Source organism: Phacochoerus africanus, chromosome 4 (assembly GCF_016906955.1).
Source record: "Phacochoerus africanus isolate WHEZ1 chromosome 4, ROS_Pafr_v1, whole genome shotgun sequence".
In the NCBI taxonomy this organism is placed as follows: Eukaryota; Metazoa; Chordata; class Mammalia; order Artiodactyla; family Suidae; genus Phacochoerus; species Phacochoerus africanus.
In genome coordinates this window covers 65,719,400-65,741,245 of record NC_062547.1, presented here as the reverse complement: position 1 = coordinate 65,741,245, position 21,846 = coordinate 65,719,400, and the positions used below count along the sequence as shown (strand labels likewise).

The following is a 21,846-nucleotide window of genomic DNA, read 5'->3' as shown; positions in this document are numbered from 1 at the left end:
CAGTCAATGGGGAGTAGTGAGAGGTGTGTGCTGGTTCCTTTGGGTGTCAGCTCAAAGGTCCCAGCAGAGGGGCCATCCTTGACTTAGCTTTTTTTAGCTGTGCCTGCAGCATGTGGAAGTTCCCGGGCCAGGGATCAAAACCGCTCCACAGCAGTGACCTGAGCCACAGCAGTGATGCCAGATCCTTAACCACTAGGCCACAAGGGAACTCCCCATCCTTGACTTTTCTACAGAGCAACTCCTCTCAGGCCCATACTCTGTTTTATTCTCTTCACATCTTTTCTGTAAGTATCCAATGTACTGGGTTGTTTTCTGTCATTCACACGACAGCCTGTTCCATGCAAGGAGGGGCCTCATCTATCTCACTCTGCTGAGTCTCCAACAGAGAGAAGAGCATCTAGTCATCTGTCAGTGCTCAATAAATACTGGGTAGATGACTGAATAAATGCACAAGAAAACCTAGATCACCTTCCAGGAAATGCAGACAACACTAAATTATGTACCACTCTGGTTTTCCATGACGCTTGCAGAATATTCATCCTGGGAAAAGTGGGACCCAGAGTTATCAAGTGCTAAGGAGGTGACATCTCAGCTGTCTCTTGGTCCTCTGTATCCCTATAATCCTTTCCCATCACTGAAAACTATCTAGAACCTAAAGTTGTTTATTAACATCTATTTGTTGAATGAAGAGTTTGGGGTTAGCAGATGCAAACTATTACAATTATTTATTTGTTTATTGTCTTTTTAGGGCCACACCCATAGCATATGGAGGTTCCCAGGCTAGGAGGTGAATTGGAGCAGTGGCTGCTGTCCTACGACACTGCCACAGCAACAGCAACATGGGATCCAAGCTGCATCCGTGACCTATACCACTGTTCATGGCAATGTCAGATCCTTTACTCACTGAGCAAGGCCAGGGATCAAACCTATGTCCTCATGGATACCAGTCAGGTTCATTACCACTGTGCCATCACGGGGACTCCGAAAACAATTACATTTAGAATGGAGGGCAATGTGATCCTACTATACAGCACAGGTAACTATAGCCAATCTCCTGGGATAGTCCATGATGGAAAAGAAGATTAAAAAAAAATGTATAGGAGTTCCCGTCATGGCTCAGTGGAAACGAATCTGACTAGTATCCATGAGGATGCAGGTTTGACCTCTGGCTTCACTCAGTAGGTTAAGGATCCAGCATTGCTATGAACTGTGGTCACAGACGCAGCTCGGATCTGGCATGGTTGTGGCTGTGGCTGGCAGCTGTAGCGCTGATTAGACCCCTAGCCTGGGAATCTCCATATGCTGTGGGAGCAGCCCTTAAAAAAAAAAAAAAAAGTATATATAGCTTAAAAAAAAAAAAAAAAAAGGAAAAGAAAATTCCCTTAGCACAGAAACTGCCCATAGTGTCTGGCTTATAAGACCTCTCCAAATCTGACCCCAACTGAACCATTTATTCAATGAACAAACAATAAGGGTTAATTCTGAACTCTAGTGGCCATGCTAGACTGTATCCTTGAGAACCAGATGTGCTATGATAGAAGTCTGAGGTAGTCCCACCTTATGGATGACAAAGCTGAGGCATGGAGAAGCTGAATCTGTAATGGGATCCAGGCAGTCCAGCTCCAGATCCTGCACACTTAAGTGTACCTGATCATTTATTGAGCACTTACTATGTACTGTACCTCTGAACAGGCAGTGAGTACAAAAAGACAAACCAGCCCCAAGTCTGATTTTTCTGGAGGTCAGTCACATAGACCCTTTCCAAATTGAGCTCCTTACAGACCTTGACATAAACCAACTGAATGAGCTCCCTTCCTCTAACACTGAATGCCAGGGTCCTCCTCAGCATCCACTCAGCTTTTTTTTTTTTTTTTTTGCTTTTTAGGGCCCCACCCACAGCACATGGAGGTTCTCAGGCTAGAGGTCTAATCGGAGCTATAGCTGCCGGCCTATACCTTAGCCACAGCAACGCCAGATCAAGCCTCATATGCAACCTATACCACAGCTCACGGCAATGCCAGATCCTTAACCCACTGAGCGAGGCCAGGGATTGAACCCACAACCTTATGGTTCCCAGTCGGATTTGTTTCCACTGCACCACGATGGGAATTCCCATTCAGGTTTGGTTTTTGTGTTTTTTTCCTAGGGCCACACCCACAGCATATAATTGGGGTCTAATTGGAGCTGTCATCACTGGCCTATGCCAGAGCCACAGCAACAATGGATCTGAGCCGTGTCTTTGATCTACACCACAGATCACAGCAACGCCAGATCCTTAACCCACTGAGCAAGGCCAGGGATTGAACCCGCAACCTCATGGTTCCTAGTCGGATTCATTAACCACTGTGCCACCAAGGGAACTCCCCCCATTCAGGTTTTTGAGCTCCACTAGACCACAGTGACTTTCGTATAATTTCTCCTAATTCTATCCATTAGTGTTTGTGTATGCCCATTTAGAATTTTGCCTCACTGTTGCATATTTGATCAGCTCTCAGTGAGAAGCATTTTTCTTTTTCTCCTGACAAGACCATGAAGGTGTCGAGGGCAGGAACTGATTCTGCTGCACCCTTTGATCTCATTGTCGCCCTGCCTCCCATCCCCACCTCAGGGGCCCACCCAGAGCAAGGCTCCAACCAATGTTTCTTACACAAACACAGTCCTACCTTGTGGTCTGCCAGAAAATGCAAAAATTCAGTCCCTTCATTTATTTAGTTTCTTAAGATGCCCAAACATTAGCTTGCTTCACTCATCCAATGGACGTTCGTACCAAATAAAAAGCAAGAATATCAACAGACGTGAAGAGGCTCCCATTTCCTTCCTATGATCTGTCCCCACAGAATTAATTGAAGAAACACTAAAGCAGAACCTTGTGTTCGACACCAAAGGCCAAAGACATCAGGATGGAAAGGGCTTCTTTCACTACCTGCCAGAATCATCTTCTTTTCTCCCCACCCCATCCAGGACACAGAGAAAGAGCTGTCCTGGGCCAGCCCAGGGCACATTGAACTGGGGAGTGCACTGCCAAGAAAGGCCCCAGATGACCTGCTGTGGGTGGGCCAGGCTGTCCCCAGCTTCCCTCTCCAAGGTCAGAGAAATCCCTGTACCTCCAGGCAGCCTGCTGCTCATCACTGCACTAAACATCTTCAATCTGTTAATGATTTCTTTCTTGTCCCATATCTTGGGGAAATAAAAGCTCTACACCCAAAGCTCATTAACCACTAAGTGAAGGGGTTATTTCTAAATTTTTATGAAATTTAAATTACCTAAGGCAGTGACAGGGCAATGGAGCTATCCTAATGTAACTCTGGGTGTTTTTCTTTCTGAACAAGGAAATTCTGTATGTATATTGACAAGATGGCCTCAAAATGCTGTGAAGTGAAAAACAGAGGATGCGGATCTGCATGTGTGATGATTCTACTTTCCAGTAACAACACTCTACTTGTATATACAAAGAGAAAGTTTGGAAGTAGTATACTGAAGTTCATTTCCTATCTTTTTTATGTTGTACTATATGGTTGATCATTGTCCTGTGGTTGTGGGGGACATTAATATTAGGGGAAGCTGGGGGAGGGGTAGACAGAATGCTGAACTATTTCTGCACTTTTTCTGTAAGCTCAAAATTGTTTCAAAACAAAGCTTTTTTTTAATCTGAAAGGACAATCATAACGGCAGATATATTTGTGTACTATCATGGGTCTATTCTCAGTAGTTTGCAAATATTAATCCACATGTGAGCTCTAGGGCATAGTTCTCAACTGTGGCACTGTTGCCATTTAGGGTACTACGGACATTTGGGGATAGGTCATTCTGTGTTGTGGGGGCTATCCTACGCATTGTATGATTTTGAGCAGCATCCCTGGCCTAGATCCACTAAATGGCCACAGCCCCTTGGCAAACACACACACCAGTCACGAAAACCAAAAATGCTTCTAGATATTGCCAAATGCTCCCCTTGACAGCTTGAGAGTCCCTGTTCTAAAGGAAAGGGTAGGTGCTCTATTTGCAGAGGAGGAAAGTGAGATACAGAGTAAGTCTTCTGCCATCACACAGTGAGATGAACTCAGGGTTTTGGTTTGAGAGTGAAGCACTTAGCACCAGATGCTAAGCTTGAAGCATGTCAAGCTCTACTCACAGGTCATCTCTGAGAGTGGGCAGCATAGAGGCTGTATCCCTTTCCTGAAGCCTAGTGGATCTTCCCAAGGCTGTGGGATCCCACTAGAGGCTGGAGGAAGCTCCACAAAGCTTTCACTTTTTACTGCAAGCACTTCTCCATAATTTACATTTTTCTTAGTAGCATGTATTAGGTCATTGTTGCTCAGGAGCTTGGTCTGGTCATGCTAGCATTTCTGCCATAAACCCACATTCCTCCTATAAGCAGAAGCAATAAAGAAGTGCAAACTTGAACATCCAAATACCTGAGGTCCGAAGCTTCTTCCTCTTACTCATTTTATCCCTCCCTAGAGAAATCTGAAAAGGAGCAGATTTCATCATTACAACCAGTTCCTAACTCTGGGTACAGACACAATGGCCTTGGCTGAGGCCACCCCACCCCCACTTGGGCCCATCTGGCTGCCCCAGGGGTCAACTGGGCCTCAGGGGAACATAGGGTTGGAGTCATAGCTACCTTGGGCTGTGGCAGGCTAAGAATTTAAAATGCCTTCATCCTGCAGAGAGCGGGGTGTGTGCTGGGGCCATGGGAAGCCCTGGGATGTCCCCTCTCAGAATCTAAGATGGGATAGCCTGTGTGAAGCCCCCTCTCTCCACCCGGGTTTTTTGAAGTGACACCTAGTACACTTTGGGGTCATTTAAGTGCTTTAGAGGGGCCACCTGGGGGTCCTTTAAGAGGGGGCCTTCAGGGGATGCCTGGGGCCTTGGAATGGCAGCAGTCTTCACAGGTCAATTCCTTCCAGCCTAGAGGGCCTGTGAAGACAAAACCGACCTGGGCCAGAGAAGTCAAGGTCCTTATGTCCTTATCGGGAACTGAGGAGGTCTACCTGGAACTGCTGGGGAATAACTCGGTTAAATTATTTGGGAAAAAATTTTTGAGAAAAAAAAGGCAGAGTTGGCCCAAACAGAGGTCGAGTAGCTGAGGATCCGAGGCCCGAGTGCTCTGGACCCAGCTTCCGGTGACTAGGCCACACGAACCCTACCCAGGCCACCAAAAAGTAAGAAATGCCCAGACCAGGACCGCCAAGAGAGACTAGAGCTCACAAGTGGCCGCGCAAAGCCATGAACCAGGGTGCCGCTTCCAAGCCTCACACCGGCAAACGCTCCGCCTCTTTCCCGCGCACTATGAAGCCCCGTCGTGCGCATGTGCGATGCCAGCACCGCCCCTCTCACTCGCGTACGCTCCGCCTCTTTCCTGAGCAACCCGTGGTACCGCCCACTACCCCTGAGGCAGCGCGTGCGCGCTCGCGCACTTCCTGCCGGGAGTTGTAGTTTCAGTGCGGCGGGCCCGGCAAGTCCAGTTGCTGTGCTCAGGTGCCGCGGCGCCCAAGGGCCGAGGCGGAAGTAGGGCGGCCGCTTGAGGGGCAGAGGGTACGCGGTCGGCGGTCGCGGGGTGCCAACGAGGGGCGCGGGACTCAGGAAGGGCGCGTGCGCGGCCATAGGCCCCGGGGGAGAAGGCCGGGCAAGGCCAGGCCAGGGGGCCGGTGGTCCGAGTATCCAGCTTGGGAGATGCACAAGAAGAAGGGACCTTCGGGACCTCGAGGCCGAGGCGCCGCCACCGCTCGCCAGGTGAGTCTGTACTCCACGGCCGGGCCGAGAGAACCCTTCCCACCCTTGTCCAAGGTAGGGCCCCACCCCCTAGAGGAGTCAGATCTCCACCCCCAGGTTAGCCCCGGTCCCCGCCCCCTCAGGTTAGCGTCGACCCCCAAAGTGGGGCCTACTTACTTCGTCTCCCCAGCTCCTTATGCCCCGCTCAGGGATTAGGGCCACCTGTTGCCGTGGCAGCTACTGTCGGGGAGGGGCAGGCCTCGGACCTGGAGTAAGAAAGGCAGTTATTACCCTCTTGGCCTGAGCACTGGTGGAACCCTCTTATCAGTCGGGCCAGGTCAGACTCTTTATCCCCATTGTGCAGATGGGGACGCTGAGGCCCAGAGAGATGAAGACACCTGCCCAAGGTCACAGGGCAGAGCTAAGTTGCTTGGCCAGAACTAAGTGCAAATCCAGAGCCGCTGCCATGAGCCCACAGGACTGTGCTTGGGCCCTTTCTTCCTCTCTTCATCTCCTTTGGGAGAGTTTGATTTTTTTTCTGAGCTTTGCTGTAAGGAACTAGAGCCATAACTTAGTGCTCAGATATCAGAGTCTGGCTCACCTGAAGTTGCCTCCTGGCTTCTGCACATTGGACTTCACAGTTCTAAGCCTCAATTTCCTCATCTGTAAAATGGAGGCCTTAAGAGGCCCTATGTTACAGGATAGGTGTGAAAATTCCTTGAGATTGTTTATGGAATGTACTGGAACATGGCACTCAATAAGTGTTGTCATCATCATTATTACTCTTAGGTAGAGCCATATAAAATTGACCATATTTGGCCATGTTTGACCCACAGAAAAGGTAATTTTGTGTAGTTCAGCCTAATATTAGCACATCATGATTAGTCATTAACCAGAATAGGATAGGAAGACAGGTATGTTATGCAGCAAAGGCCCTGCTTTCAACTTCTGCGTTGTCTGCGTTGTTTGGGTTTTCTCTTTACTCTCAATGCCTCCAACCTTCCTGCATGGCTGTCTCTGCTGAAGATGCTGGAAAGCAAAAGGCCAGGTGTGCAGAGTGGCTTTGCTTTGGGGCAGGGTGTGGGACCTTCTTTCCCGACTGAACTTGGCTAGTAGCGCATCATGACAGCGGGCTCAGAGCAGACAGCTGGGTTTCTCCACCTGCCCTTTGTCCCATGTTGATCTGTGCCAATGGGCCTGACCCATCTTGGGGAACCTGTTGTGTTCTGGGCCTGTTCCAGCCTCCTGGCACTCCTCAGGGAAATGGCTTTCCCCAGGAGCCCTGGGTTCCCTTCTTCCCAAGGGGACTCCAGGTTGGTCATAGCTGCCTCTGGCCAGTTGGGATGCATCCCAAAGTCTGACTGGACCCCCACTTTTCCTGCAGCTGGGCCTGCTGGTTGACCTCTCCCCAGATGGCCTGATGATCCCTGAGGATGGAGTTAATGACGAGGAACTGGAGGCTGAATTCTTGGCCTTGGTGGGGGGCCAGCCCCAAGCCTTGGAGAAGCTTAAAGGCAAAGGTGAGACTCTCAACATACTCCTGAATATTTTCTGAGCTTCTGCTGTGGGTGGGGCTTGAAGCTGGGCACTGGGGAGATGGGGGAATGGAGAAGGTCTGGGCAAGAAGTTAAGTAATCGACTCTGCATGCAGAATGGAAGTTCACACCCCACCTCTGCAGCTTACTGGTTGTGTGACTTGATGAGTCACAGAACCTGTGTGGGCCTCATTTTCCTTGTCTGTAAAATGGGGAAAATTACCCCACTTAGATCCCATGAAGTGATCTTCTAGTATTCATCGGGCACTTCACCCAGGACCTGCATGTCCTCCAACCCCCTGTTCCTTGATTGGGGCTGGGATGGGGGAAGACCTGTGAGCTGAGCTGGGACTCCTGGAAGGGGCTACCACAATGGGGAGTGTCTAGTGAAGAATTAGGGCGCACTCTGGGAGGGGGTCACAGTGTGTGCAAAGGCCCTGGGGAAGAGAGCAGAAGACTCTGCTGCGGTCAAGGAGGGGCAGGCAGGAGCTCAAGGGAAACAGAGGCTTTACACCTTTTAGCTAGTGCAGTTGATCCTCCCCATTCATGAATTCCGAATTTGAGAATTCACCTACTGGCTTAAATTTGTTTGTAACCCCAATATCAGTGCTTGGAGGGCTTCTGCAGTCATTCACAGACATGACAGAGCTGCAAAAATTTGAGTCACACAATGTGCACATTCCCAGCTGAGGTGACACTCTCCCTTCATGTCTCAGTGCATACCATAAACATGTGTCCCTTTTTTTTTTGGTGTGTAATGCCACATTTCTTTCATTTCTGTGCTTTTTGTTGGTGATTTTTGCTGATCCAAATGGCCCTCCAGCAGAGTGCTGAACTGCTGTCTCTTGTTACTAAGTGTGAGAAGGCTGGGATGTTCCTTATAGATAAGCTTCATTCAGGCATGAGTTATCATGCTGTTGGGTTCGAGTTCAATGTTAGTGAATCAACAATAGATATTAAATAAGGTGTCTTTAAATAGACACACACATAAAACAAAGTTACATGTTGGCCAGATGGCAAAATTGTGCCCAGAGGCTCCTGGGAACCTAATGCTGTATTTCCTCCGGGGCTGATGCTTCAGTATTCGCTAATTCCATGTTTGTGGCAACTTTACAGACCATGGATACTGCGAATAACGAGAATAACATGCATAGCAAAATACTGACAATTTTGCTGTTCTAAGAGCTTCATTTACCTTTAGTGCCCACAGTCTACCGGGGAGGAAGAGACCGTCATCCCCATCTAACAGATGGGAAGACTGAGGCTCAGGGAGGTGAAGTGACTTGCCCAGGGTCCCACATTGAGAAAGTTGCAGATCTGGGGTCCAGATCAGGCTTGATAAGGAAGAGAGGAGGCCAGGGAGGTTGGTGGGCAAGAGGGGTCTTGCCTCATAGGCCCAAGGGCAATGGGGTGCCATGGAAGGGTCAGGAGGGGAATGTGCTGTCCCACTGCCTGCTACCCTATTTTGTGGGGCTATGGGTGACTGAGACAGGAGGCTGGGGAGAATTGAAGGATCCTGGTCTAGCTGGGGCCTTTCCCCTGCCTCCAGGTCCCCTGCCCATGGAGGCCATTGAGAAGATGGCCAGCCTGTGCATGAGAGACCCGGATGAGGAGGAGGAGGGAACGGACGAGGAGGATGTGGAGGCTGATGATGACCTGTTGGTGAGAACCCGGGGCGGGCAGGGGACCTCCCCCACCTTGTCCAGCAGGCACTTACGACTGGCCCTCCATTGTGTGTCCCTGCAGGCGGAACTGAATGAGGTCCTTGGGGAGGAACAGAAGGCTTTGGAGACCCACCCTCCTGTGGCCCAGGTATACTCTAATGTCACTGGTCCCTGCAGCCCACGGTTCAAGGCCCTCCTTTCCCTCTCAGCCATGGGACCTCGGGCAGGTGGCAGGGCCCCTCTGAGCCCCGGTTCTCTGCTCTGGGCAGTGGGATGGTGATGATGATGATGATGGGGTTAGGGGGGCAACATGCCTGATATACAATAGATACTCAACCAAGGAAGCTGTCAGGGTGGGCCCAAGTAGGGTCACCACCCAGACCATCTGCCCGGCCCTTCCCACAGCCAAAGGCCACAACCCCCAGCCCAGGGGTAGAGGCCACCTTGCAGGAGAGGCTGGCCCTCTACCAGAAAGCAGTTGAAAGTGCTAGGCAAGCTGGAGATGGTGCCAAGATGCGACGCTACGACCGGGGCCTTAAGGTGAGCAGTCAGGCAGGGATGGAGGGGGGCGGTGTGCTGGGACCTCACCACTGCTCCCTGCATCCGGCTCCAGGCTCATCCCAAACCCATGTTCACACCTTCTCCCAGACACTTGAAAACCTGCTGGTCTCCGTCCGGAAGGGCAACACCATTGATGAAGGGGACATCCCGCCTCCTGTGGCTGTGGGAAAGGGCCCAGAAGCTATGCCCAGCCACACCCCTGCATCCATCCAGCCGACCCCTGTGAACCCACCAGCCCCAGATCCCAGGGTCATCACAGAGGGTCCTCCTTCCACTGCCCCAGCCTCGTCCCTGGTCTCTGCTAAGCCCCAGGTGCTCCCAGGTAGGCCAAGGGCAGGACTGGGCTGATGCGGGATGGGGGAGGTGGTATTCAGTGGAAAGCCCCTCTGTAGGGGTGCAGGCCCCACATTGATGGTTAGATATTTTTAACATCCCCTCCCTCCCCAGCCCCACCTTCCCAGGGGGACATGGGCTCACCCAGAGGTTTTTTCTGTGGTGGCAGTAAAATATATTTAACAAAATATTTTCCAATGTGCAATTGACATTTATCATGTTCATAGTGTTGTGCAACCATCACCTCTATTTCCAAGACTTTTTCATCACTCCAAACAGAAACTCTATCCTCATTTTTTTTTTGTCTTTTTAGGGCCGCACCCTCAGCATATGGAGGTTCCTGTGGGGGTTGAATCAGATTTGTAGCCACCGGCCTACATTACAGCCACAGCAACACCAGATCCGAGCTGAGTCTGCAACCTGCACTACAGTTCATGGCAACACCAGATCCTTAACCCACTGAGTGAGGCCAGTGATTGAACCTGCATCCTCATGGATGCTAGTCAGATTCATTTCCACTCAGCCACGACAGGAACTCCTGTCTTCATTTTTTAAAAAATTGAAGTATAGTTGATTTACAGTATTGTATTAATTTCTACTGTACAGGGAATTCCCTTTGGTGCAGCCAGGTGAGTATCCGGCATTGTCACTGCAGTAGCTGGGTCACTGCTGTGGCACGGGTTCCATCCCTTGCCTGGGAACTTTTATATGCCTTGGGTGCAGCCCCCCCCCCCAAAAAAAAAAGTGTCAAGGTGTTTTGCTTCAGCCTGAAATACCTTCTCAGGCGAGTCCGCCAAAAGCATTGGGTCTAGCTATCAGTCTGAAAAAGTACAGTGCATGCTGTTTTCCAGGTGTTTCTGGATTTGTGGATGCTGAGTAGTATATCTGTTCTACTTTGTTTTTTTAGCACCAATGACTGTACCTATCGCTTTCAATTTAGGGACACTTCCATATACAGTACTTCATATACAGTATACAGCATATCATTTGAAACTGTACCTAATGTAGTGTTTAAAAAGCAGTTTAAGCCTCTTTCCCAACTTTGCTGATACACAGCATAGAGATACATTATTATTATTATTTTTTTTTTGTCTTTTTGTCTTTCTAGGGCCGCACCTGGGGCATACGGAAGTTCCCAGGCTAGGGGTCAAATCGGAGCTGTAGCCACCGGCTACACCACAGCCACAGCAACGTGGGATCCAAACTGCGTCTGCGACCTACACCACAGCTCATGGCAACGCCAGATCCTTAACCCACTGAGCGAGGCCAGGGATTGAACCTGCATCCTCATGGATGCTAGTTGGGTACGCTAACTGCTGAGCCATGACAGGACCTCCTAGATGTACATTTAAATGCACATCAAGTGCTCACATATATCATACTAGGTTGCAGTTTTGTGGGAGACCTGGAACAAGACCTAAAATACCTGATTGTTAAATGTGGATCCTGGCGTATATTTTAAAAGCACATATTGTTATAGACTCAAAGGAATTGAAAGCAAGGACCTGACGAGGTATTCATGTTCTTAGCAGTTTTATCCACAGTAGCCAAAGGATAGAGGAAACCCAGTGTCTGTTGGCAGATACAGGCATGCCTAATTTTCTCGTTTCTTTGCTTTATTGTAATTCCCAAATATTACAGTGTTTTTTTTGTTTTGTTTTTTTTTACACATTGAAGGTTTGTGACAACCCTGCTTTGAGCAAGTCTTTTTGTGCATTTTTCCAACAGCATTTGCTTACTTTGTGTCCCTATGTTAGATTTTGGCAGTTTTCTTGGTATCTCAAACATTTTCATTATTATTACATTTGCTATGGGGATCTTTAATCAGTCATCTTTGTTTTTTTAAAAATTTTTATTATAGTTGATTTACAATGTTCTGTCAATTTCTGCTTATAGCAAAGTGACCCAGTTGTACATACATATATATGTATATATATATACACACACACATTCTTTTAATCACATTATCCTCCATCATGTTCCATCACAAGTGATTAGATATATAGTTCCCTGTGTGATCAGTGATCTTTGATGTTACTGCTATGACTTGCCGAGGCTCAGGTGATAGCATTTTTTTCGAGTTTTTTTTTCTTTTTTGGCCACCCCTCAGTATGTGGATTTCTGGGCCAGGGATCAGATCCCAGCCACAGTTGCGACCTAAGCCGCAGCTGCAGAAACACTGGATCCTTAACCCCCTGTGCCTGTACAGGGAATCAAACCCTTGTCTCAGTGCTCCCAAGATGCCCCTGATCTCGTTGCACCACAGGATGAACTCCAGCAAGTATTTTTTAACAAAAGTATGTCCATTGGTTTTTTAGACATAATGCTATTGCATAATTAATAGATTTAGTATTGTGTAAATATAACCTTTATATGCACTGGGAAGTCAAAGAGAAATGTGTGACTCATTTTATTACGATATTTGCTTCATTGAACCTACAATATTTCAGAAGTATACCTGTAAATGAATAAACAAATATAGTCCATCCATACAATGGAATATTATTCATCCCTGAAAAGGAAGGAAGGAGTTCCTGGCTTGGTGCAGTGGGTTAAAGGATCCCACATTGCTGCAGTTGTGGCTTGGAGCCTATCCCTGGCCCAGGAACTTCCATATGCCTTAGATGTGGCCATTAAAGAAGAAAAAAAAGGGAAGGAAATTCTGGCCTATGCTACAAGAAGTTATTATGCTAAGTGAAATTAGTCAGTCACGGAAGAACATCTACCACATGATTCCATTCATAGGAGATGCCCAGAGGAGTCAAATTCATAAAAAAAAAATTTTAAATCCCAGTGTATAGCACTATATCTAACCACTTGTGATGGAACATGATGGAGGATAATGTGAGAGAAAGAATGTATGTCTATATACCTGGATCACTTGGCTGTATAGCAGAAATTGACAGAACATTGTAAATCAGTATAATAAAAAAAAATTTTTTTTTTAAAGAAAGTAGAATGGCGGGTTCCAGGGGCTGGGGAGGGAGAATAGGGAGTTGGTGTTTAATGGGGACAGAGTTTCAGTTTGGGAAGATGTTCTGGAGATGGATGGTGGTGACGGTTGCACAACCACGTGATTGTACTTAATGTCAATTAACTATACCCTTAAAAAGATGTGAGGGAGTTCCCCCTGTGGTGCATTGAGTTAAGGATCTGACTGCAATGGCTCAGGTTGCTGAGGAGGTGCAGGTTTGATCCCTGGCCAGTCACAGTGGATTAAGGATCCAACGTTGCTGCAGCTGTGGTGCAGGTCACAGCTATGGCACGGTTTTGATCCCTGCTCTGGGAGCGTCCATATGCCTTGGGTGCAACCCATGGGTGAATTTCATGTTATATATATTTTACCACAATTTTAAAAAATAAAAAAGTGAATATTGGTGAGTTTCAAATCACTATGGTAGGTAGGATACATTAGTTTGAAAAGAGTGGTGTGATGGTGTTCTTTTCCTCTCTCTCTTTCTTTAAAATGGTTTTCTTTTCTGAATGTCAATATTTGAAGACACTGGGAATGACAACCCTTGCCACTTAAAATGAAAAGCTTTAGATGTCAGCTTAAAAACCTGGAAGGGAACATAGAGTTTTCCAGATATCTCTTGGGAGCAATTCTCGCATCTATAACATGGTCCTAAGAACAGTCTTTGTTGTGAGAATTAAGTAGAAATGGTGTGCATGCTGTTCCCCCTTCCAGGTCCCTGCAGCCCTGGCCCCCTGGCCCAATTGCAGAGCCGCCAGCGCGAGTACAAGCTAGCTGCCCTCCACGCCAAGCAGCAGGGAGATACTGCTGCCGCTGCCAGATTCTTCCGAGTGGCCAAGGTGCGTCCAGTCAGAACAGGGTCAGAGAGAGGGGACAGGATGCTTCTGCCATTGCATGAGGGAGAGGAACAGGGACTCTGAAGTCAGACCCAGATTTGAATCATGGCCACTCCATAGCTATAGTTTGCTCCACCTCTTGAGGTCTCCATTTACCCTCTCTGTGAAATGGGCATAAGTGTCTGGAAGAGGCTTGAGCAAAATGCTGCAAAGGAAGGATAGGAGCTGGGAATCCTCTATCGCCAGGCAGGGCATGGAGGCTCCTGTGGGGTCCTGGCCCCCAGTGGCAGCCTCCCCACCAGTCTCCTCCTTCCTTCTCTCAGAGCTTTGATGCTGTCTTGGAGGCATTGAGCCGGGGGGAACCTGTGGACTTGTCCCGCCTGCCCCCTCCACCTGGTGAGGACCCCGTCATGTCCACCCTCCAGGATTGCTGGAAGCCTCCGCTAAGTTTTTTCTGATGCTGCCACCCCCATTGGTCAGACCTAGGGATCCCCTCAAGCCAGACCAGCTTGGTTGGTGGGGTGGGAGGCACAAGAAAGCCCCTCATGGGCCTGGACCTCTCTGCCCCCAGACCAACTGCCTCCGGACCCACCATCACCACCACCGCAGCCTCCAGCCCCTTCCATGGCGCCCTCTGTGCCAGGTAGGCTTCTGGGACCCTATGGGGTGGGCTGGCCAGAGCAAAACAGTCTCCCCTCCTGTAGTGTCTTAACTCTACCCCCTGGTGTGGCCCAGAGGTTCCTCCACCCCCAAGGACTCTGCTGGAGGCACTGGAGCAGCGGATGGAGCGGTACCGCATGGCCGCAGCTCAAGCCAAGACCAAGGGGGACCAGCGGAAGTCTCGCATGCATGAGCGCATCGTCAAGGTGCGTGGAGGCCAAGTGGACGGGTTAGCAGTCCCTGGAGAACCTTGCCCTAACACCTGTGTTCCCTGCAGCAATATCAAGACGCCATCCGAGCCCACAAGGCTGGCCGAACTGTGGACGTGGCGGAGCTGCCGGTGCCTCCAGGTAGGCCCCGCCCTCAGTCCCTAGCCTCAAGCCTTTGCAGGGGCTATTCCTTCAGACTGTATAGTCTGAGGAAGCTGATTGTCACACATTCAGAAATTCTGCAAGCTTGTTAGACAATTGGTAGCTTAAAATCAGTCACAATGGAGTGTTTATACCATGGAAATTGGCAGATACTAACAGTCAGGGGGTTTTATTTGGAGAGCGTGTTCATGAGCCCACCGCTGTCTGCCCCTTCCATTTCTTCTTTGTTTGACCACTCCTTCCTAGTCATCATCTCTCAGCTTTACAGGTAAGTACTCAGCCTCCCATCAGCCCCCAGTGAATTGGAGACATCTGTGGGGTCTCAGAGCTGCCTCTGTGTCCCCCATGAGAGCAATTATGTCTTTGCACCTTGGTCCCCGACTGGACCAAGAACCCCCTCTTATGCCCAGCACATCACCTCACACAGTGCTTGCTTATCTGGTCAAGGCCTGGGATCAGGTAAAAGGAGCCAAGAGGCAAGAGGGAGGTCTGGCATCTTCACCCAGCCATCAGCAGCTCCTTCCTTATAGTCCAAGTAGATTCAAAGGCCTGAAGCTTCTGAGAAGGGGAGGAACCTGTGTCTCTGCCATTCCAGTGTGGGTCTCTCCTTGCTGACCGGGTCACAACTGGTCTCCCAGGCTTTCCCCCAATCCAGGGCCTGGAGGCCACGGAGCCCACCCAGCAGAGCCTGGTGGGGGTCCTAGAAACTGCCATGAAGCTGGCCAACCAGGATGAAGGCGCAGAGGATGAAGAGGATGAGGAGCCAAAGAAGGTGTGAGGGGCCGGGGCAAGGGAGTGGCAGCAAAGCAAAGTCGCAACAGTCCCGGCCTTGGGCCAGACAGAACCAATTACACATCCAGCCCTGCCGCTTCAGGCCGTGTGGTCATGGGCAAGTCGTTTTGCTCTCTGAGCCTCAGGCTCCTCATCTGCAAAGTGAGCAGAATCGTAGTCCCATCCTCCCAGGACTGTTGCACAGACTCAGTGTGAACAAGGTCAGAAGTTGTGTCAGTGCTGAGGAGATAGAAGCTAAGAAAGCCAGTGTTGTCAGTGTCAGGCCCTGACCCTTTGGGGAATGGACTCGTCACAGGTGCTGGGAAAGCTCTGACTTGTTCTCCATCCCTCAGCAACTCAACAGCCCTGCAGCCCCCACAGCCCAGCCCAAAGCCCCACCCTCAAGGACAGGCCAGTCAGGATCTGCCCCAGCAGCCAAAGCAGCCCCCAAAGCCACATCCACCAGAGGTAGGTATACCCTCCCCATCTGGGCTGCCTGTTGCCTGGCTGCCTATGGCCTGGGCTGGGCAGCACCTGCAGACACCCCTCTACCCACAGCCCAGCAGCAGCTGGCCTTCTTGGAGGGCCGCAAGAAGCAGCTTCTGCAGGCTGCACTGCGAGCCAAGCAGAAGAATGACGTGGAGGGCGCCAAGATGCACCTACGCCAGGCCAAGGGGCTGGAGCCCATGCTGGAGGCCTCACGCAATGGGCTGCCTGTGGACATTGCCAAGGTGAACCCTTTAGGTCTGCTGGGCCTTCCTGGTGCTCACCTGTTGGGCTCGTGCCATGTAGCAGCCGTGTGACTTGGAGTGTATTAGTCAGGGTCCAGCTTAAGCTGATATAACAGATAGTTCCTGCCTAAGACAGTGGCTGAAACGAGACAAACACTTATGTTTCTTGACTGTAACACTCAGGGTGCTCTGGTCTCTAAAAGACAAAGCCCTCCAGGGCCCAGGTTCTTTCCATCTTGTTGCTCTGCCACACCCTAGGAGGTCATTCTTGTCCATGTGGTCACAGCGGATTGAATCCCTCAGCCGCTCAACAGCCCTGCAGCCCCCAGGGCTATGTGCATCCAGGCTACAGGAAGTTACATGGAGTGGCCACTGCTCTGGCTTGCCTCCCTTTGGGCAGAACTGAGTCATATGGCCACACCCAGCTGCAAGGGAGGCTGGGACATGGACTCTCTTGCTGGGCTGCTGTGTGCCCAGCCCAAACTCTGTTACTAGGGAAGAAGTGGTGGGGATCAGACTTGGGGGAAGAGTGGATAACAGAGCCTGCCACTTAGCACAAGACTATCCACTTTTCTTTGAGCATCACTTTTCTCCTTGGGAAAGAAGAAAGAATGGGGCAGAGGGTGGAGCTGTAGTAGGGAAGGCCCCTCCAAGGAGAGGTGACATTTCCACAGTGGCCCGGTGGGCCCACTCGCTGCCGACCAGCCATCCTTCCCTTATGCGCCTCACTGTCCTCAGGTGCCGCCCGCTCCCATCAACAAGGATGACTTTGCCCTGGTCCAGCGGCCTGGCCCAGGTCTGTCCCAGGAGTCTGCCCGTCGCTACGGTGAACTCACCAAGCTCCTAAGGCAGCAGCACGAGGTGAAGGGGGGGACTACCTGCCCAGGTCACCACAAGGGCATGGCCCCTGCACCCTCTCCTCACTGTCTTCTGCTCCCTCAGATGTGCCTGAACCACTCTAAGCAGTTCACGCACCTGGGCAACATCGCTGAAACCAGCAAGTGAGAAGCCCTGCCCTCATCCCTGCCAGACATCTGCACCCCCCAGCCTGCCCCTGGGACCAGGGACCTGATCATGGCCCTCTTGCTGCAGATTTGAGAAGCTGGCAGAGGACTGTAAGCGGAGCATGGAGACTTTGAAGCAGGCCTTTGCCCGGGGTCTCCCCACGCCCGCTGCTCGCTTTGAGCAGAGAACCTTCAGTGTCATCAAGTAAGGCCCTGACCCCTCCTGGCCCGGACACCGCTTTGGAGAGGGGTTTGCATCCCCTGGAAGCCAGCAGAGGACAGTTGGGGTGGGTGGTGGGAGCACGGTACATGCAAGGGTCCTGGGGCAGACGCGACGAGCGAGCGCAGGGTGGCAGTGGAGCATTGACAGTGACACATGATCTAGTGAGTCTGGAGATGTGCCTTGTCCCAAGTCCTTGGGCCAGCCTGTGGGACAGTGGTGTTGGTCCTGCTCCTCTTACGTCTTCTCACACCCCAAGGAGTTGAGGTCATTTTTCCCACTGAGCTGAGATGAGGTACAGCCACTGGAATAACCTAGGATCACCACCTAGGATAACTCACAACCCTTATAGTGGCTCCCTGTCACCTCCTCTCCTCCCACAGTCTCCACTTCACTCACCTCCTGCCACACCAACTTCTTTTTGGCCAATCAGATACCAGCCCTGTTCCCACTCAGGACCTTTGCACCAACTTTTTCTCTGCTCAGACCCTTTTTGCAGGTTTCCATGCAGTAGCTTCTTCCTGATATTCAGAGTTACTCATGGTGAGAGGCCCTCCCTGGTCACTCTGTCTGAAGCAGCCTTTCCACTCTCTTCCTGTTTTAGTTCTCTACAGAATCGTCATTTTATTTGTTTCTCTATTTGTATATTGATGGGTCATCTGTCCACTCGGCTAGCCTGGGCCCCACAAGCAAAGGGATGGGGTCTGTCTCATTTGCTTCTTGTTTTAAATTTTTTTATTACTCAATGAATTTTATTACATTTATAGTTGTACAACAATCATCACAACCCAATTTTATAGCATTTCCATCCCAAACCCCCAGCCCACTCCCCCCATTTTTTGGCACCCCAGACGGCATTAGCTTCTGTATCCTCAGCAGTGAGGACACAGACTGGCATATAGTAGATGCTCAAGAAATATTGTCAAAGGGAAAGCTTTTGATCACTTCAACAATGACAAAGAAATAGAAACATACTGACAATAAATAAAAGCAAGTTTTAATGAAAAAGAAGAAAAAGAAAAGATTGTCAAGGGCAGAGAATGTTCCACAGCAGCTAGGGCACTTGTTGAATTCTTGAAGGTTCCAGAAATCTCATGCAAGGAAGGAAGGGTCCCACAGTGGTAAGGCCACCAGTTCGTACATAGTAGGTCCCAAAGCAATATGTGCAGACTGAAGAAAGGACTCACAAGGTAGCTAGTGGTGGACTTGGATAGAGAATTCTAGTCTGGATCTAAAAGCCAAGCCTAAGAGCTGAGATACCGCCAGGAGACCTGGGGCGGGGGTCATACTCTCCCTGCTGAGGGGCAGAGATGGCGCTGAGGCAGGCAGTGCTGCTGAGGTGACTCTGTCTTCCCCCTGCCCTCCCGGAAGGATCTTCCCCGACCTCAGCAGCAATGACATGCTCCTGTTCATCGTGAAGGGCATCAACCTGCCCACACCCCAAGGTGACGGGGGCTGCTGGGCAGGGGGTGGGACCTTGGGGACCACCCCCTCTGCCCAGCTTTGACCTTTGTTCGCCCGCAGGGCTGTCCCCCGGTGACCTGGATGTCTTTGTTCGGTTCGACTTCCCCTATCCCAACGTGGTACGTGGAGAGCCGAGGAGGGACCGACCGAAGCCCCATCACACCAGGGAGTGGGCCCGGCAGGGGTTTGAGGGTGGGCCCCATGCCCTGAGCTTTTGTGCCTCCTGTCTGGTGCCAGGAAGAAGCTCAGAAAGACAAGACCGGCGTGATCAAGAGCACAGACTCCCCTGGTGAGCCTTGGCCGGAGGCTGCCCCCTGCAGAAAGAACCTGAGACCGTAGCCTGACCCCCTCCCTCTTCCCTCCCTCCTTCCCCACGCAGAGTTCAAGGAGCAGTTCAAGCTCTGCATCAACCGTGGTCACCGTGGCTTCCGAAGGGCCATCCAGACCAAAGGCATCAAGTTCGAAGTGGTCCACAAAGGGTAAGCTGGGCCATGGGTGCTGCCTGGGTTCTGGAGGAGGAGGAGCTGCCCTAGGAATTGCCCATCCTGTTCCCCCTCGTACACACAGGGGGCTGTTCAAGAACGACCGGGTCCTGGGCACAGCCCAGCTGAAGCTGGATGCCCTGGAGACGGCATGTGAGGTTCGGGAGATCCTTGAGGTGAGAGGCAGATATTTGTCTGAACGCTCCTGTGGCCGTGCCACTTATTAACATTACTCCCATGCTCCCTGCCCTGAGCCTCGCAAGGGTCCCCTCTGCTGACCCAGCTCCTCCCCTGGCGTCTCAGACCTTCCCACTACCCCGCCCTAAATGCTCTCAGCAGCCTGCCCTATTAAGACCAGCTGGGGTCGCAGACGTGCCCATGGGCTCATATTTTCAAAATTGCTCTGGTTCTCCCTGATCCCAGCCGTGAGCCTCCAGCCACTGCCTGCTTCCTGACAGCCTCCCCTCACTCCCACCCAGGTCCTGGATGGTCGTAGGCCCACAGGGGGGCGGCTGGAGGTGATGGTGCGGATTCGGGAGCCACTGACAGCCCAGCAGTTGGAGACAACAACGGAGAGGTGGCTGGTCATCGACCCCCTGCCAGCAGCTGTGCCCACAGTGAGACCTCTGCCCCTCAGCAGCCCCAGGAAGGGAGGCTCGGTTCAAGGGGGCCAAGACTCACTAGACTGGTTTGTCCTCTGAAGCAGGTTGCAGGGCCCAAAGGGAAGGCCCCTCCTATACCTGTTCCTACGAGGGATCCAGGGAACAGGTAGGTGGCAGGGCCAGGCTCTGCTGGAGAGAACCCCTCTCTTGTCTCAGCCTTTCCTGGACAACTTCTCATCAGGCACAAATTGGAGCATGTCCATCCCCTGCTTCAAAACCTTTCCTGGTTCCCTTTCTGGGGTATCTAATTTAATGTCCCCCACCAGCTTGATCTTTAAGACCTTTTGTGATCTCACCTTTGTCAGTATATCAAGTCTTCTCTCTCGCTCCACTTCTTCCTGTTGGTTCATGGCTACACTTACTTTTCACTGGCCTCTGGGATTTGTGTTAGAGTGTCCCGAGCAGCCCTATCCTCACAATTGCTCCTTGCTCCTCTGCCCAACTCTGACTCCTTGAGTACCAACTTGGCTGTCACCTCCTCCAGGAAGCCCTCCCTGACACCTAGCATCATTTACCTGAGTATACAGCCATTGTCCCTGTTACGTTGTGGGCTCAGCAACACTGGGGTGGGCCTGGCTTTTATTCCACTGTTCCCCAGTGTCCACCCAGTGTGTCTGTTGGATTACGGGGTTGGAGATGGGGGATCTCTGTGGCCCCTCATCCCCTCCCAATCCCATAGATCAGCCCGACCCCTGCATAGTCTCAGCGTGCTGGCCTTTGACCAAGAGCGTCTGGAGCGGAAGGTGGGTACCCACCTCGTGAGGCTTAGTGGGGTGGAACTGGGGGAGGTCTTCAGACCCAAGCAGGGCCTTCACAGCTCCCTCTGTACCCCCCAGATCCTGACCCTCAGGCAGGCACGGCGGCCGGTGCCCCCAGACGTGGCCCAGCAATACCAGGACATCATACAACGCAGCCAGTGGCAGAGGGCGCAGCTGGAGCAGGGGGGCCCGGGCATCCGACGGGGTAGGATCTCAAGGATGGTCATGTGGGAGAGCGGGCGGTGGACAACGGGCTACATCCTGACTCCTTTCCTTCCTCAGAGTACATGGCCCAGCTGGAGCGTCAGCTACAGTTCTACACAGAGGCTGCCCGGCGCCTGGGCAATGACGGCAGCAGGGTAAGCCAGACGAGGGCGGGCAGGCACTGGGGGACCAGGGCCGCCAGAGGCTGCTCACTAACCACCTCTTGGCCCCCCAGGAGGCCGCAAAGGAGGCACTGTATCGACGGAACCTAGTCGAGAGTGAGGTGAGCAGCTTGGCCATTGGGGGTAGGGGTTGGGCAGCTGTGGCCTTGTCCCCCTCCCTGACCCCAGCGGCCTCTCCCCCAGCTGCAGCGGCTCCGCAGGTGAGGAGCTGAAGGGGCGGGCAGCCCCCCGGAGAGCAGGGAGCAGGCCCAAGGCCCTGGTGCCGGGAGGAGCTAACATGGCCACGACCTCAGACCAGACGAGCAGACAATCAGAGGACAATCGGCTCTGGATGGACACATCCCCTGCCAGGCCCACCCCGCCTGGCTGGAGCCTCCCTGGTAGAGGGCACTGGGGACAGTGTCCACCAGCCCACATGTGCCCCTCACCCAGACTTGGCTGGGTGGGCCCCAGAGAGTCCGTTTGCACAGCCCAAGGGTGTGCGGCCCCTTGCCTACCCCTGAGGTGGGAGGGTGGCCAGGACCAAGCCCCAAGGGCCCCTGCAAGCACTTTACTTCCTGCCCCTCCCCAGCCTTAACCCTGAAGCTCACCCACACCCCAAAGAAGCCACTGAGGCCAGCCAGAGCCCAGCTGGCTCCCCCGAGGGTTGCCCTGGCCCAGCTGGGCCCCAAGGGCTGACACACTGAATAAACAGCCCGGGCCATACCTGGCTCACTCTG

At 51.7% G+C, this 21,846-nt stretch overlaps 2 protein-coding genes across 8 annotated transcripts in view; one reads left to right on the top strand and one right to left on the bottom strand.

Annotated features, from left to right (window-relative positions):
• BRME1 (break repair meiotic recombinase recruitment factor 1) overlaps positions 1-6,174 on the bottom strand; it is a 21,196-nt gene extending 15,022 nt beyond the window's left edge. For 2 of the 5 annotated variants that reach the window (XM_047776864.1, XM_047776865.1), the window contains exons 1-2: positions 5,212-5,607; positions 4,416-4,467 (exon numbers count right to left, since the gene is read on the bottom strand). In XM_047776864.1, coding sequence (XP_047632820.1) covers positions 4,416-4,467; positions 5,212-5,607 — 448 coding nt within the window. Of the gene's footprint in view, positions 1-4,415; positions 4,468-4,939; positions 5,187-5,211; positions 5,608-5,892 lie in introns of those variants that run through there. The other 3 variants (XM_047776867.1, XM_047776866.1, XM_047776869.1) reach the window with 3 other exon arrangements.
• CC2D1A (coiled-coil and C2 domain containing 1A) lies at positions 5,613-21,846 on the top strand. Of its 3 annotated transcripts, none has more exons than XM_047776862.1 (29): positions 5,613-5,736; positions 7,100-7,235; positions 8,800-8,912; positions 8,997-9,062; positions 9,320-9,454; positions 9,563-9,797; positions 13,497-13,621; positions 13,942-14,014; positions 14,190-14,261; positions 14,354-14,484; positions 14,556-14,628; positions 15,288-15,421; positions 15,774-15,888; positions 15,979-16,151; positions 16,890-17,012; positions 17,094-17,152; positions 17,244-17,360; positions 18,747-18,820; positions 18,900-18,958; positions 19,077-19,128; positions 19,219-19,318; positions 19,407-19,497; positions 19,801-19,938; positions 20,028-20,089; positions 20,663-20,726; positions 20,820-20,946; positions 21,024-21,100; positions 21,181-21,228; positions 21,311-21,846. In XM_047776862.1, the coding sequence occupies exons 1-29, from the start codon at positions 5,677-5,679 to the stop codon at positions 21,329-21,331; spliced, it is 2,853 nt and encodes a 950-aa protein (XP_047632818.1). In that variant the 5' UTR covers positions 5,613-5,676; the 3' UTR covers positions 21,332-21,846. The 3 variants fall into 3 exon arrangements, with proteins under 3 accessions (XP_047632818.1, XP_047632817.1, XP_047632819.1); XM_047776861.1 differs by having other exon boundaries at positions 20,025-20,089; XM_047776863.1 differs by lacking the exon at positions 5,613-5,736 and adding an exon at positions 5,747-5,790 and having other exon boundaries at positions 20,025-20,089.

Bases quoted from the DNA above. Each gene is read 5' to 3' on its own strand.
- CC2D1A (XM_047776861.1), top strand. From the start codon at position 5,677: ATGCACAAGAAGAAGGGACCTTCGGGACCTCGAGGCCGAGGCGCCGCC. The intron at 14,262-14,353 runs GTAGGCTTCTGG...GGTGTGGCCCAG, and splicing joins CATGGCGCCCTCTGTGCCAG to AGGTTCCTCCACCCCCAAGG. The intron at 15,422-15,773 runs GTGTGAGGGGCC...TCCATCCCTCAG, and splicing joins AGGATGAGGAGCCAAAGAAG to CAACTCAACAGCCCTGCAGC.